The following is a 13,323-nucleotide window of genomic DNA, read 5'->3' as shown; positions in this document are numbered from 1 at the left end:
CATAATTATCTTGACAAGTCGTCAAGTCGAATGGCACTTAGGTGCTTCCGTAACTTTGGCCTGTTTTGGTGAATATCTCAATATGATTAATTACCATTTCGTGGTGAGACCTCACATTTGTGACAAAGCATCAGCATTAATGTCGTGGGGCTGTGGGCACCACTTGTGGTATTATGGCGCTCTGTTACAATTTAAAATGAAAAAGTGGAAAAGCATTAGCATTAATGTCACGAGATCCTGTCTTTTACTCGACTGTAAAAGTGTCTGAACTATAAAGGCACGGCCAAATAGATATACATGTAATTGGCGTAAAGCCCACATCATGGCTAAACATTCTTTTTTCACAAAAAAGTTGCAGGACTTGGTGGGTGGCTACCGAGAAATGGTTTATTAAGAATCAATAACAGAACACAGTAACTATAAATCCATTTGTATACACTTAAAATTTAAAAAATCTTATATTTTAACTATATCATTTCTTAACTTCCCTCTATCTAAATAGTGATATTTAAAGACCTCTTTCAGTGCTTGTCTTTTAATTCTTACGGCATTGATGAAAAACACCATGGAGGTGATCAATTGTTTACCGTTGTTTTAAATAAAGTTTTTATTATAATTAGAGGAATTCTAAATAGAAACCAAAGCCGCTAAAGACCACCCTGGTCCCAAAAAGTAGGTCTTTATTTGGCGGGAGCGGAGGAGGTTGCACGTTGTGTGTGATTGATCGGCATCCAATGACCAGGGCAAAAGGCGCTGTATAAACGCTAAAATAAAAAAAGCATTTTGCATAAAATTAATATCTGAAGATGAGCTCAAACCTGTGTCAGTAATAGCTAAAAAGTACTAAACCATCATCTTAAATAGACAATATGAGAAATAGTAAGATGTAGGGATACACATTTTCCAATAAATCACAGTACAGTAAAACTAGAATAGACCATCAAGATTTACCGATCTCAATCAATCTCTCTATTCGTTTTTCAAACCAGATTATTTTGTTTTACAGTATTGTCATATCTCTATGATATTGCTATATGTTCAGCTTGTACTTTTGCAACTTTTCGAAACTCCTTGACATGACTTTTTGGACACTGCATTTCACACCAGCTGATTGGTACCATAGTTGCTCCTAGAAAATAAAAGTATGATTTAACATTTTTGCAAAATATATTTTAAACTAGACCTGTGCCAGGGCTGTAGCTTATATTTTTATTTATTATAAATTACAATTTGTAAATACTGAACAGGTGCAAATTTATAAAGAAAATAAGGTTGGTCCTATGTGTGTGTTTACAAAAAATTAATCGTAATTCACTATTTTTGCACTAGCTGTACCTAAAATTTGCTGAATAGGGTTTTTGATTTAAATTATGTCTTGTGATTATGCATAATGACCCCTGCAACTTTTGTCCTTTGACCTTAATTTACATTAAGAGCATATTAAAACATAATAGGGAGCTTTTGATTTGTTTGACGACGCGATGCTAGAACGGAATCACTCATGCATGACCGTCCTACCTAGTGTCCTACATTTTCTGAATACGTAGATTCTACTCAAAATCTACTCGAAGAGGTGACCTTAACGTTCTCGCATGCGCAGCTGACTTTTAGTGACGTCATTACATTCTACGTCCTACCGTCGTCGTGCAATCGAAAGCTCCCTAATATTTACAATGTTCTATGTATCATCCGTAATGAATAAAAAATATGGAAGACTGAAATTTTACCTATGAACTTTGACGTATAATTTCTTTTCTTTTTTCATGTTTAGAAAGCCCTAAGAATCATTCCTGGTAAATTTAGCTCAATTGGACTATTTTGAATATTTGACCCCAATGACCCCTGATCTTAGACTAGGGTGAAGGAGGTGTCACTCGTTCCTAATGACCAAATTTGATTCAATTCGTTCGAATCGTTTGCCATTAGTAGCATATTAAAATGTTACCAGGAAAAAAGAAAATAACCCATAAATTACCTTTGATCCTAAATTCCTGAACACCATAAAGACCCTACCTTATGCCAATGCATATACTCAGGACAAGACTGTGCTATGTTATTTGTGACAAAAGAAGTCCTTAATGACCCCAATGTGACCTTTGACCCCAAGTTGTAAAGCCCCCATAAACTCTGACCAGGTTTTAGTAAAGTCGGTCCAGTAGTTTGCTACTATTAGCATTTTAAAATGTTGCCAGAAAGAAAGAAGAATGGCATAAAAACATAAACCGGTCGGCATCATCGTCAGCATGCTGCTGACTGAGTAAAAATCTACACAACAGGAACTGAACCCAGTTAAGTTTAGTAGTACTGATACAGTATTTATTAGTCCCCATTACAATAATAGAAAGATTGATTGAATAATAGATAAATATGCTCACTAAATGTTATTTAATATGAATAAATTTAACTAAAATTGTCATGCTCGAAAATTTAACACAGTAAATATTGGCCGTACACGAGAAATTGTGATTTCCCTTGACATACTTTCAATACTACTGCAAGATACAACTGCATGTTAACTTTGCGTTGGCATATGCTTCTTGTTATAACAAACTCACAGGTCTTTGCAATGTGTTGTTTGGTTTAGGAAAATATTATCCTACAGGTAAAGAAAATGCACATAGAAAAACAATATCAAGACCATGAGCAAGTGACATCGTAACGACGAAGAATGTGTTGGTGTTTAGAAAAATACTTGGGAAAATATTATCAACAAAAAGTGGAATCGGGTGCGATCCATGGGCCGCCACGGGTATGTAGTCGAGGTCAAATATGGGGTGCCAAACGACACACTACCTGTTCTGTCATACAAAACCATGTTTGTAAGGGACAAATCATGTTTTGTAATATACGAAAGTTATTCTGTCTTTACAAAACATATTTTGTAAAAGACAAGACCATGTTTATCTTTACAAACCATGTTTTCCCTGTACAAAACATGTTTTGTAAAAAACAAAACCATGTTTGTCTGTACAAAACATGTTTTGTAAATGACAAAAACATGTTTTGTAAATGACAAAACCATGTTTGTCTATACAAAACATGTTTTGTGAAGACAAAACCGTGTTTGTTAAGACAAAACCATGTTTGTACAAAACATGTTTTGTAAATGACAAGAACATGTTTGTGAAGACAAAACCATGTTTGTCTATACAAAACATGTTTTGTAAAAGACAAAACCATGTTTGTCTTTTACAAAACGTGTTTTGTAAGAAGAGACAAAACCATGAAAAAGGTAGTGTGTCGTTCGGCACCTTTAGGGCCTTTTTTGTCATGTTTGTAGGGGACAGACATGGTTTTGTCTCTTACAAAACACGTTTTGTCAGAGACAAACAGGGTTTTGTCGTTCACTCAAACACAAAACATGTTTTAGGCCCAACTCATCCTAATTTGAACTTAATACAATCTTGCAATCGCTATTACATCAACATTAAACGTTCTGCTACACTATCTAGAACCCGCGGGCTACTATTCTACACATAGGCCTGTGCTGCTAGGCCTAACATTTATTTACAGTAGATACACTGTAGGGCATGATCTAAGCTAAGCCTGCAAGTACCACTGCCTGGAAATGTAAGGACAACACTTTCTACACTGGATGTCCATAGAGTTTGAAACTGTGGGCCTCAACAAAGTGTAGGTTTGGTTAGAATCTAAAGATGTTCTGTCAAAATATTTTCAAATCGCATAGATTAAGACTAAGACTGGCCTAGGCCTATGCTGTAGTATGATGACATCCTAGTACATGAGGTTGTGAAATACTGCTGTCTGCATATATTCCTGTTTTTTTGTTTTTTTTTCATTATGTGAATGTTCAGTAAAGTAGTAATAATTATGTATTTTGATATGAAATTAAAAGCACAAAAGGAGAAGAATGTAGGCCTAAAGTACTGTTCACCAATTCTAATAATCACAAGAAAGGATAGTCAGCAATATATTATGCGATCCTTTTCAATGATTACTATTGTTAAGTACCTTGTTGAATGTACTGTAAGCAATATGTTTCCTCATATTTTAACAGGGAAAATATGACATATATTTTAATATATTATGGAAATATAATGAACCATATGTTCAGGAATCTATCAGGAATTTGTATTTTGCATTTTTATCATTTTTTTTTAAACATATCCTATGTGATGAGGTAATTGAAAAATTAAATTAAATATTTAATTGTTTGGAAAATCAATATTTCAATTTGATTTTTAAAAACTAACATGTTTCATATTTCACTGGATTGTGTATCTTTAACATACATATGATGATTGCTTTTGAGTCAATCTTTCTTTGGTGAATAAACTATACAAACTTTTGGTGATTGTAGATAAAGATTACTGTGACTACATAATACAGTAGTTACATTTTGATATGTACAGTATTTGGCTACTACCACTTAATTGAAATAATAAACTTTAGATGATTGTGCATTGAGTGTTTTATGTGTAATCATAATGGTAATATAATAATCAATTAATTGTCCATAAAATAAAGGTTATTCATGTCAAACTTTACACTTTCAAACCGAGTATGTGATACTGTAAAGCAATTTGTAATGGCAAAATAAAATAAGAATAATGAGTTGGATATTGTCAATTTCACTCTTCTTTTTGAGGCATGATGTTTATTTTTTTTATACTGTTATTGTATAGTAAAATATATTTAACTAAAACATATGTACTTTTCAACCTTATAATGTTTATTTATTTACTTTGTTATGTTACCATGACACTTCACTATCAAGCTGATATGAAATCTAGTACTGTTTTAAGTACTGTTAAGTTATGTCTAGGGATATTTTCAAAAATCCTATAGCTCATTCTTTTTTTAAGGTCAGCCAGCTCACTATTTCCATAAAGAAAATTGAAGAAATTACAATATTTCAGTGACAACTCATTTAATTTATGTTTACTTATTACTTTGTGTGGAAATTGTACCTACATATTATCTAGTCACTTGACTATAGCCACTCCATGAAGTTATCAAACTTCTATAGTGAAATATATGTTTCATTCAAGTTTAAATCGTACATATATGTTCACAAGCCACGCAAACTACTACCTCTAATTAAAATATGATTACATAATGGTTGAGTAATTCACAGATGACAATAATTTCAAATGAAACTAAGTTATCACACATTTATAGTTGGTCTCATTCAATTTGGGTTTATTTATAACTTTTTAGCTGTGTGTTACCAACCCAATTGGCTATCCATTTCATGAAGTAGATGACATCTGGTGTAGTACTTTATGAAGTATTACTCCTGAAAGAAGGCCCAAAAAGCAACTTTTTTAATAATCTGACAAAATCTCAGATTTCTGGGCCTTTGAAAGATAGGTTTATTTTGACAAGTTTAAATTTTGCATAATATGTACAGTATTAAGAAGCCAACCAGCTACACAAAACGCCAAATATCAGTGTGACAGGTTACTTAATTAGGTAGATATTACTATTCAAAATTTACTCCAGAACCAAAAATATCATATTTACACATATAAATTGCACTTTTTTAGTTACATTCATTTAATGTAGGTTTACTTTTGTTAGCGCAAGTATTTCCTGTGTGTTACCAAGTCATTTGACTACCCATTCAAGATGGCATGATGACATCTGGTTGATTACATGTTCCCAAAATCCAAAAGTGCTGTTTTTGGAAGAAGGAGCCAATTTTGACGGGTCATTGCAAAAAAAAAAAAAAAAACTTTTAATATAATATGGAAAACATATTCAGTTAACAATATATACTCTAAAAGTACACTCTGAATGCAGAATGGAATCCATGAAGGAAGCCTTTTCTGAGTCACAGCTTGTGGCCCTTGGCATAGTATAGTGTAGTAACCAAAATATATGGTAAGACAAATATTGACCAACATGGGCTTGGCCACCTATACCAAGGTGTATATTTTGTACAGACAAACATGGTTTTGTCTTCAAAAAACATGTTTTGTATAGACAAACATGGTTTTGTCTTCACAAAACATGTTTTGTATAGACAAACATGGTTTTGTCATTTACAAAACATGTTTTGCACAAACAAACATGGTTTTGTCTTAACAAACATGGTTTTGTCTTTACAAATGTTTGTACAGACAAACATGGTTTTTTCTTTTACAAAATATGTTTTGTATTACAAAGACAGAATAACTTTCGTATATTACAAAACATGATTTGTCCCTTACAAACTTGGTTTTGTATGACAGAACAGGTAGTGAGTCGTTTGGCGCCTTGTATCGAATATAATGTTATTCAACCTCCACTGCACACACGCAGTCCATGCATCACACCTGATCCCGAACTTGCACTGTAAAAACAATACAATACAAAGACTAATCGCCACGACAAATACAGTGGCGTAACGCCTATGCGCTCTTATGCTGCGTTCCGCAGGGCCCCCGAAATCTAGGGGCTCCGAAGGGGCCCTACCCATAGGTTCCTCGATCTAGCACCCTGACCAAAAAGGACTTTGTTGATAAATAACACCATGTGTCTCCGAAATCGACTGTAGGGCATATATCATATTATAACGATTAAAGAGAGGGGGACCCATCAGTCCGACGGGCCCCCCCCCCTTCAGCCCGGGACCCCACCAAATTTGTCAAAAAAAAATGATATACGAGATAAAAAGAAAATTATATACTCAATTTTAAGTCTGTGAGTGCCATTTCCGGCCATCTAGACGTGCCATAATAATACATTTTCTTTTCTCAGCCCCACAAGGGCAACAGCATAATATGTGTCTGAAATCGACTGTAGGACATATGTGAGGCCTCACCACAAAATGAGTCTCATGGTTGGAATATCAAAATTTGAGTTTATATTATATTTGGGTAGATCACATTATAATCTTTAATTTGGTCTTTGAATGGCTTCACTAGGATATATGTAGATCCAGAGATGTGAGCATTTAAATATTATGTGTAAAAGAACCACATTTTGAGAAAATCGACCTCCAAGATAAACTAACCTGTACAAATAATAGGACTAGAATTACAGAATATGCACAGAGAACACTGTTTTAGTAAGAAAATTCACCTAAAAAGTATACAATCATTAAATATAAATGTCAAGTTATCAAAAAACATTAAAATCAAAATTGTGTAAATTTTTGACTTTGACCTATTTTGGTGATTATCTCAATGATTTCACCAACGATGCGTCTCATTTCGTGGTGAGACCTCACATATACTATATCCAGTGGCGGAATAAAGGCTGTCTCTTATACACATCGTTGCCGACCTGGATCTGCTGGCCCGTGGCCCCACTAAATTTTTCAAAATATTTTTTAACTGGAGATAAAAAATAAATATATTCACAATTTTATGTCTGTGAAGTGCCATTTCCGGCCATCTAAGGGTGCCATATTCATGAATTTTCTTACCTCAACCCCAACCATGGTGGGTCTGAGGTGGTATAGACTCAAGTATGAAAGTCCCTCCCTGGCCTCAATTTTCTGGATCATTATTATATCATTTATTCATCGTTAAAAACATTTAGAATAACAATTATCAAGAATAATATTCACAATTTTATGTCTGTGAAGTGCCCAAAATGGGCCCCCAGTTTCAGAAATACACAGGGCCCCCAACCTCATCGTTATGCCACTGGACAAATATGTTCTGTTTAGAATAAAAATTATCAGAAATGCACATAAAACAATTTCTGTACGGAAAATGGACATCATGGCCCAGCGGTTCAACTTCACACCAGACAGCATATACATGCGACGTTTCAGCTTTCTTTTTTTTTTTGATGCAGACGAATACTAGGTTTTTTGTAGTTAACAATATAAATAAAAATGCACAATCTCAAGCAAATCCAATAGAAATCTCAAGCAAGCCAGTGTGAGACCCTTGACAGGTCTGAATTTGAAAGCGATATTAGAAATGAGTGAGGTAGGAAGGCACATATAAGATAACAGTTGGTGTAATTGGAGGAGAATAATGCAAGAGGCAGCAATGTTGGCAATGCCAGACTGCCTCTCAACTAGGTGTTGATGTGACGGTGATGACAGGACAAGTAGGTGTGTCATGGTCAGGAGTGAAGTTTTGTGATGGTCAGGAGTGAAGTTTTGTGAATGAGATTATGGGTACCTACAAATAGTAAAAGTAGCTGACAAATGGCAAATACGCCAGCAGTGTCGGAATTTGGCGAAAACGCCAAGTGTCGTAATGTGGCGAACACGTTAGTATTGACGTAAGTGGTGAAAATAACTGCTTTACATAAAAAAGTACTAGACTATGGTTTCTATAAGAAAACAATAACTGTACAGTCAATTAGGAAAAAAATGCATTTGTCTGGTATGAAATGATAGGCACTTGGTAGTGTTGGCATAAAATAGTTTCAACAATTGTATACATTTGGGAAATTGACCTGCAAGAACAGTTCATTTGATTAAAAGTAATTCAGAAAACCCCATTGCACACATGAAATTAAATAGCCCTATGTGTATAACAGGTTGTATTTACTTCACATACTCAAATGAACTGTTTTGCAAGTCAATTTCCCAAATTTATACAATTATTTTAATTATTTTATGCCAACACTACTAAGTGCCTTTCATTTCATACCAGATATGCATTTTTTCCTAATTGACTACTGTAAAATTATGGTTTTCTTATATTTTTTGTAATAACTGAAAAATTTCCAGGACACTTAACCAATTTTCGTTCAATAATGTACAAGGCTCCTTCATAGCACATGGGCAAACAATTGAAAATGTGTTTTCCGGTTTTTAACAGTAAAATCATTAAATATGATGGTAATGATTGTCTCAAAAAATGGCCCGTACTGTTTTGCAATTTGAACATAATGAACGCAATGAAAGAATATGGCCAAGGCAGCAGCAGTGAAATAATTTGATGAAGACAGCTACTGTACATTTGTTTATATCTAAAAAGATGTGATGTCAAGAATATTGGGTCCAGATAGCCTTACCTGCTTCACTGTGTGCTAGCACTACGCCAAGTTCATTTGCAGATGTTGATAACAGGTAGGATTTAGAATCTCCAAGAGAAAGCTGTGATAAAGTATTCAATATTATTGTAAAGTCACAACAACACAAAATAATAGATTCATATTTGTTCCTTAACAGAAAGCCTTTCCCTAAAAATGTACTAACTAGTATTTACCATACTTTAAAATGTAGTTAATGTGGGGTGTCAACAATTTGCAACCTGGAATATTTAATTGTAACCCAGACTTCATAGCATTGTCACAGACATTTCATAACCTCCAACCATTCATTATATTATTATTTAGCGGGTGCTGAAACAGTCTAGAGTTTATTGGCTTACAACATTGGATTATACAAAATGTAATGTAGTAAATGTTGATTCAACATACTGGTAACCATCACACAAACCTATTTCACAGTACAGTACATACAAACAGCATTTGATTTACCCAGTTTCGCATCGCAAAATGCGACACATTTTAAACTAATAGCGAAGCACTTCCACAAATGCATCACAATAAAATGCGACGCAATTATTTGCCTAGAATTAACCGGCTCAGTCTTCAACAGGCTTGGTGCAATATGCTTGTTTACATTGAATGCACACATACAATGCTACAATGTACACAGTTATACGAACCCTCAGTTTATGTACGCCTCGTGCAGATGTTGAGGTCATCAAAAACCCCCAAAATACCCAAAACAAACGACCCTTTTCAGGGCGACCATAACGTAAATGGAGATGTGTTAGTTTCTGTCTCTTTATTTAAAAACTATGACCATCAGCAACATTGATTTTGTCTAAGTAACACGCTGGTATAATCTAAATCACATGGATTTGAGCGAGATGAACAACATCGTCGGTGCTCAAAATACCATATTGTCTCTCATAAACGCCCCAGGGGGCGTTGCATTTTTTCAAAATTATTAGAGGTGAATTGTAAAATCAAAAATTACCTAAACAAGCTGCTTTAAATGGTCAATAAGTTCTTTATTTGTAGAGGAACAAGTTAATGTGCAGGGTATCTCCAGGCCTCCTGCTATTTTGCTGTTCCTTCGTTTGTTGCTGGTTATTTGAACATCAATAATTCCCTTGTGTTTCAAAAAGAAATGAAATATCTTCGAGTTCTCTTGGGGTAAATGTCCGACGATGTAGCGCGGTGCTTCTCCTTTCACAACAGCAATCGCGTGCTTGTCAAAAACATTGTCGGCCTCATGAACTGTTGATAGAATCTCTTCGATTTTTGGAATCCAGGTTTCTTGGTACACATGGAATCCTCTAACAGCACTTTTAATTTTATATGTATACTGGTACTTTTCTGTAGCAGAACTTGAAGATGAAACGGCCATGTTTAGACAAACATTTTTTTACGCATCAAATTACTCAGCTGACAACCTTTCACCTACACAGGAGTTCCAGTGACATGACAGATTGCACCATTCGCGGTCGGGATTTAAAAGGGAAAAAAATCTAAAAAATGTATTTTTATTGTCTCCTATTGATTTTTGTTTCTCAAATAAAGCATCGTCTGTACAGGGAGGTGTAAAAATAAGGAGAGAGTTCGAAGATCTCAGCCCATCTTAATCCAATTAAGGAGGTGTGCGATATGCTGTTTCCAAAGACACCGCATAGCCTTGGCTATTCCTTAACTGCCTATAAATGCCCTTAGGCTGACCTTTGAAACCTATGATCGCCACCGCTCAAAAGCCCGCCCTCTATCGAAAAAAGTTATAGAAACGACTTCATGAAAATAACGAAAAACCTCATTAATATTAATTACATGCGCAGAAGTATTTGCAATTGAGTTTTTCATGCGCAATTCCTTTGTTGGAAATTCGCGCAAAATTAGTAAGCAAATCCTGCCAAGGTACATCCAATTTTTGATCGTTGCATCCTGTTTTGAAAATCGTCTAAACTGTTGTAGCAAATAAAATTTACGTTGATTTCCTGGTTAGTTTCACCTTATTTTACGGAAAATAGACACCTACAGACACCTGATTGGTTTATAATATAAAGGTAAGAAGCCTATCCGTGAAAAAAAAAAAAATTTTTGTATGACCATTAAATCCGTCTGATTGGCATCGAGCGGGTCGTGACGTATGATTTTCATCGGTCGGGTTGACGTGTGGCGGGTTTAGTTAGGAAGGTAGACGGAGGCCTAGGTCTAGGTTAACAAAATTAAACGGAGGCCTAGGCCCTTGGTTAACGAAAATTGTTGAGTTTGTGTTATTGATTATTTAATTCGTAATTATTTGATTTAACTGAACCGGATTAGGCAATCTCCCTGGCTAGGGCCTAGGCCCACCCTAGTCTAGGCCTAGGTAGTAGGTATATCAGTCAATACAATTTATTTTTAGAACAGGAGATTGCAAATCATTGTTTTTTAGACTCGATGATGATAGTATTAAACAGCTGCATTCGGATGTAAAAATAAATAATATAGGTCTAAACAGATCAATTAAATGATAGTCAATACTGCATAAGAATATATATAAAAATCTTTAAATCTGTAGGTCATGTATAAATAATTGATAATCTATTAATTACTGTAGATACTGTAGTATGTAGACATAAAATAATATATTATTAATTTTAATTTTTTCATTTATATTAATATTACATAGTTTTTTATTTTTACACTATTTATAATTATTATTATTATAACTAGAAATGTTCCTTTTTGTTCTTAGGACATGGATCATCTTTGCCGACTGTGTGGTTCTGCCAGAGTTTTCGTTAAAGGGAGATGTCCATACGAAAAAGGAAGGTTTGCTTTGCAAGTTAGTCGTGCATTTGGAATAGATCTTGAGGCGATGAATGCTTCCCAAAATATGTCTGTTATAATTGTGTTGAAGCATTACAAAGACGGTGGGATAAAGCAAAAAAGAATAAGTCTGTAACCATAAATATAAATATTGTAGACTTTACAAACAAGAATACTGATAGTATAAGAAGGGGAGTGGTCATTGGATGCAGAGAAAAGCTCGGTCTTGTTCACTGGACTGAGGGTGAGCTACACATGTTTGGACCCTTGTCCAGTAAAGGATATGCAAATAAATGCACTTCAGTGAGATTTCTTGGGAAGTGTTTTGCAATGGCATAAAGGTGTCCAGAACAGTCAACATCTTCAATAAGTTTGGCAATGTTTTGAGAACAGAAGAAATTGTGGAAATGCTAACCATTGTTTCTCAAGCTAACATTTGTGTTGGCAATTTCGATTTGACAGAAGCTAGGCAAGAACAATGTAAAATGCTCACAAAAAATGCTGGATAATTAGAAGTGACCTGATGCAAAAAGGAAAAAAAAAATTCATGTTGATGACGACTTGTTGCGTTCAAAAACTAGAAATGACTGTCTAGAACGCTCAGCCTTGCTAAAAAAGGCAACACTTTTGAAAGAACAAAACTTAAACTTGAAAAGAAAAAGCAGTGGCCGCAAAATTAAAATTGATGAGCTAATTCGAAGTGAAAGCACAGAAATATCACCTGTACAAACTGATTGCATTGCCGCTGCCCTAAAAGACAAGGAATTTGAGTCTATTTTGGAAGACAAACCGGCTGCCAAACTCCTTTGGGCTCAGCAGAAAATGGCTTTTGAAAAAGATAAACAGATGAGATGGCACCCAGCAGTTTTAAGGTGGTGCATCGCTCTGCATGCCAAATCAACGGTTTTTTTAAATGTCTACATGCAAAAACATTGCAAAAATACACGCATTTTACATCCCCAACTCCAGGCATTAATGAGAGCTATATTGAAAGGGTTTGCCAGGACAACAATATCAATGTAGATAGTATGGAACAATATGAACGTAATGTTTCGCTACTTATAGATGAAATGAAAATTTCTTCTGGTTTAGTGCCGTTGCCTGATACAACTGGTCTAACTCTAGAATGAACAACCACATATCATCTATAAGACACAAACTCAACTGCCCAGTAAGTGTACATTTTAATTCACCTAATCACACCATCAATGACTTTAGGGCTATAATAATAGGTTGCAATTTTAAATCAACACAAGAACGACGTAACGCAGAAATGAAATGGATAATCCGGTTAAAAACTCACATTAAGGGTCTAAATAAGGACTTAGGCTCTACATGTGATTATGCCTTCATACGCAATATTTCTCTATGAATACAGTATCTAACTATATATAATATATATTATTTTTACAAATGTACATTTTATTCATTGATTTCTAAACTGTATTTTATTTGTCATCATGACATCATGCATTATATTAAGCCTGGTTTCCTGTCGACGTAAGAAGGCAGATTTACTTACGACAACGTCGTTTTATCGTAACAAAATGCGATTTGACAGGAAACCGATTGCGACTGGTGCGTTGTGAAATCGACGTAACGTAAGGT

At 34.7% G+C, this 13,323-nt stretch overlaps 1 protein-coding gene across 1 annotated transcript in view; it reads right to left on the bottom strand.

Moving 5' to 3' along the window:
- Positions 1–361: 361 nt before the first annotated feature.
- The window catches only part of LOC117116723 (exosome complex component CSL4-like), a 49,074-nt gene continuing 36,112 nt past the window's right edge, over positions 362–13,323 (bottom strand). The window contains exons 5-6 of the mRNA XM_033260823.1: positions 8,932–9,013; positions 362–1,129 (exon numbers count right to left, since the gene is read on the bottom strand). Coding sequence (XP_033116714.1) covers positions 1,020–1,129; positions 8,932–9,013 — 192 coding nt within the window. The 3' untranslated portion in view covers positions 362–1,019. The remainder of the gene's footprint in view (positions 1,130–8,931; positions 9,014–13,323) is intronic.

The sequence above is a fragment of the Anneissia japonica genome, unplaced genomic scaffold, assembly GCF_011630105.1.
Source record: "Anneissia japonica isolate Jap-2015-1 unplaced genomic scaffold, ASM1163010v1 scaffold288042_len218596_cov177, whole genome shotgun sequence".
Taxonomy (NCBI): Eukaryota; Metazoa; Echinodermata; class Crinoidea; order Comatulida; family Comatulidae; genus Anneissia; species Anneissia japonica.
The sequence above is the reverse complement of the archived record's forward strand: the minus strand, read 5'-3'. Positions and strand labels throughout refer to the sequence as shown.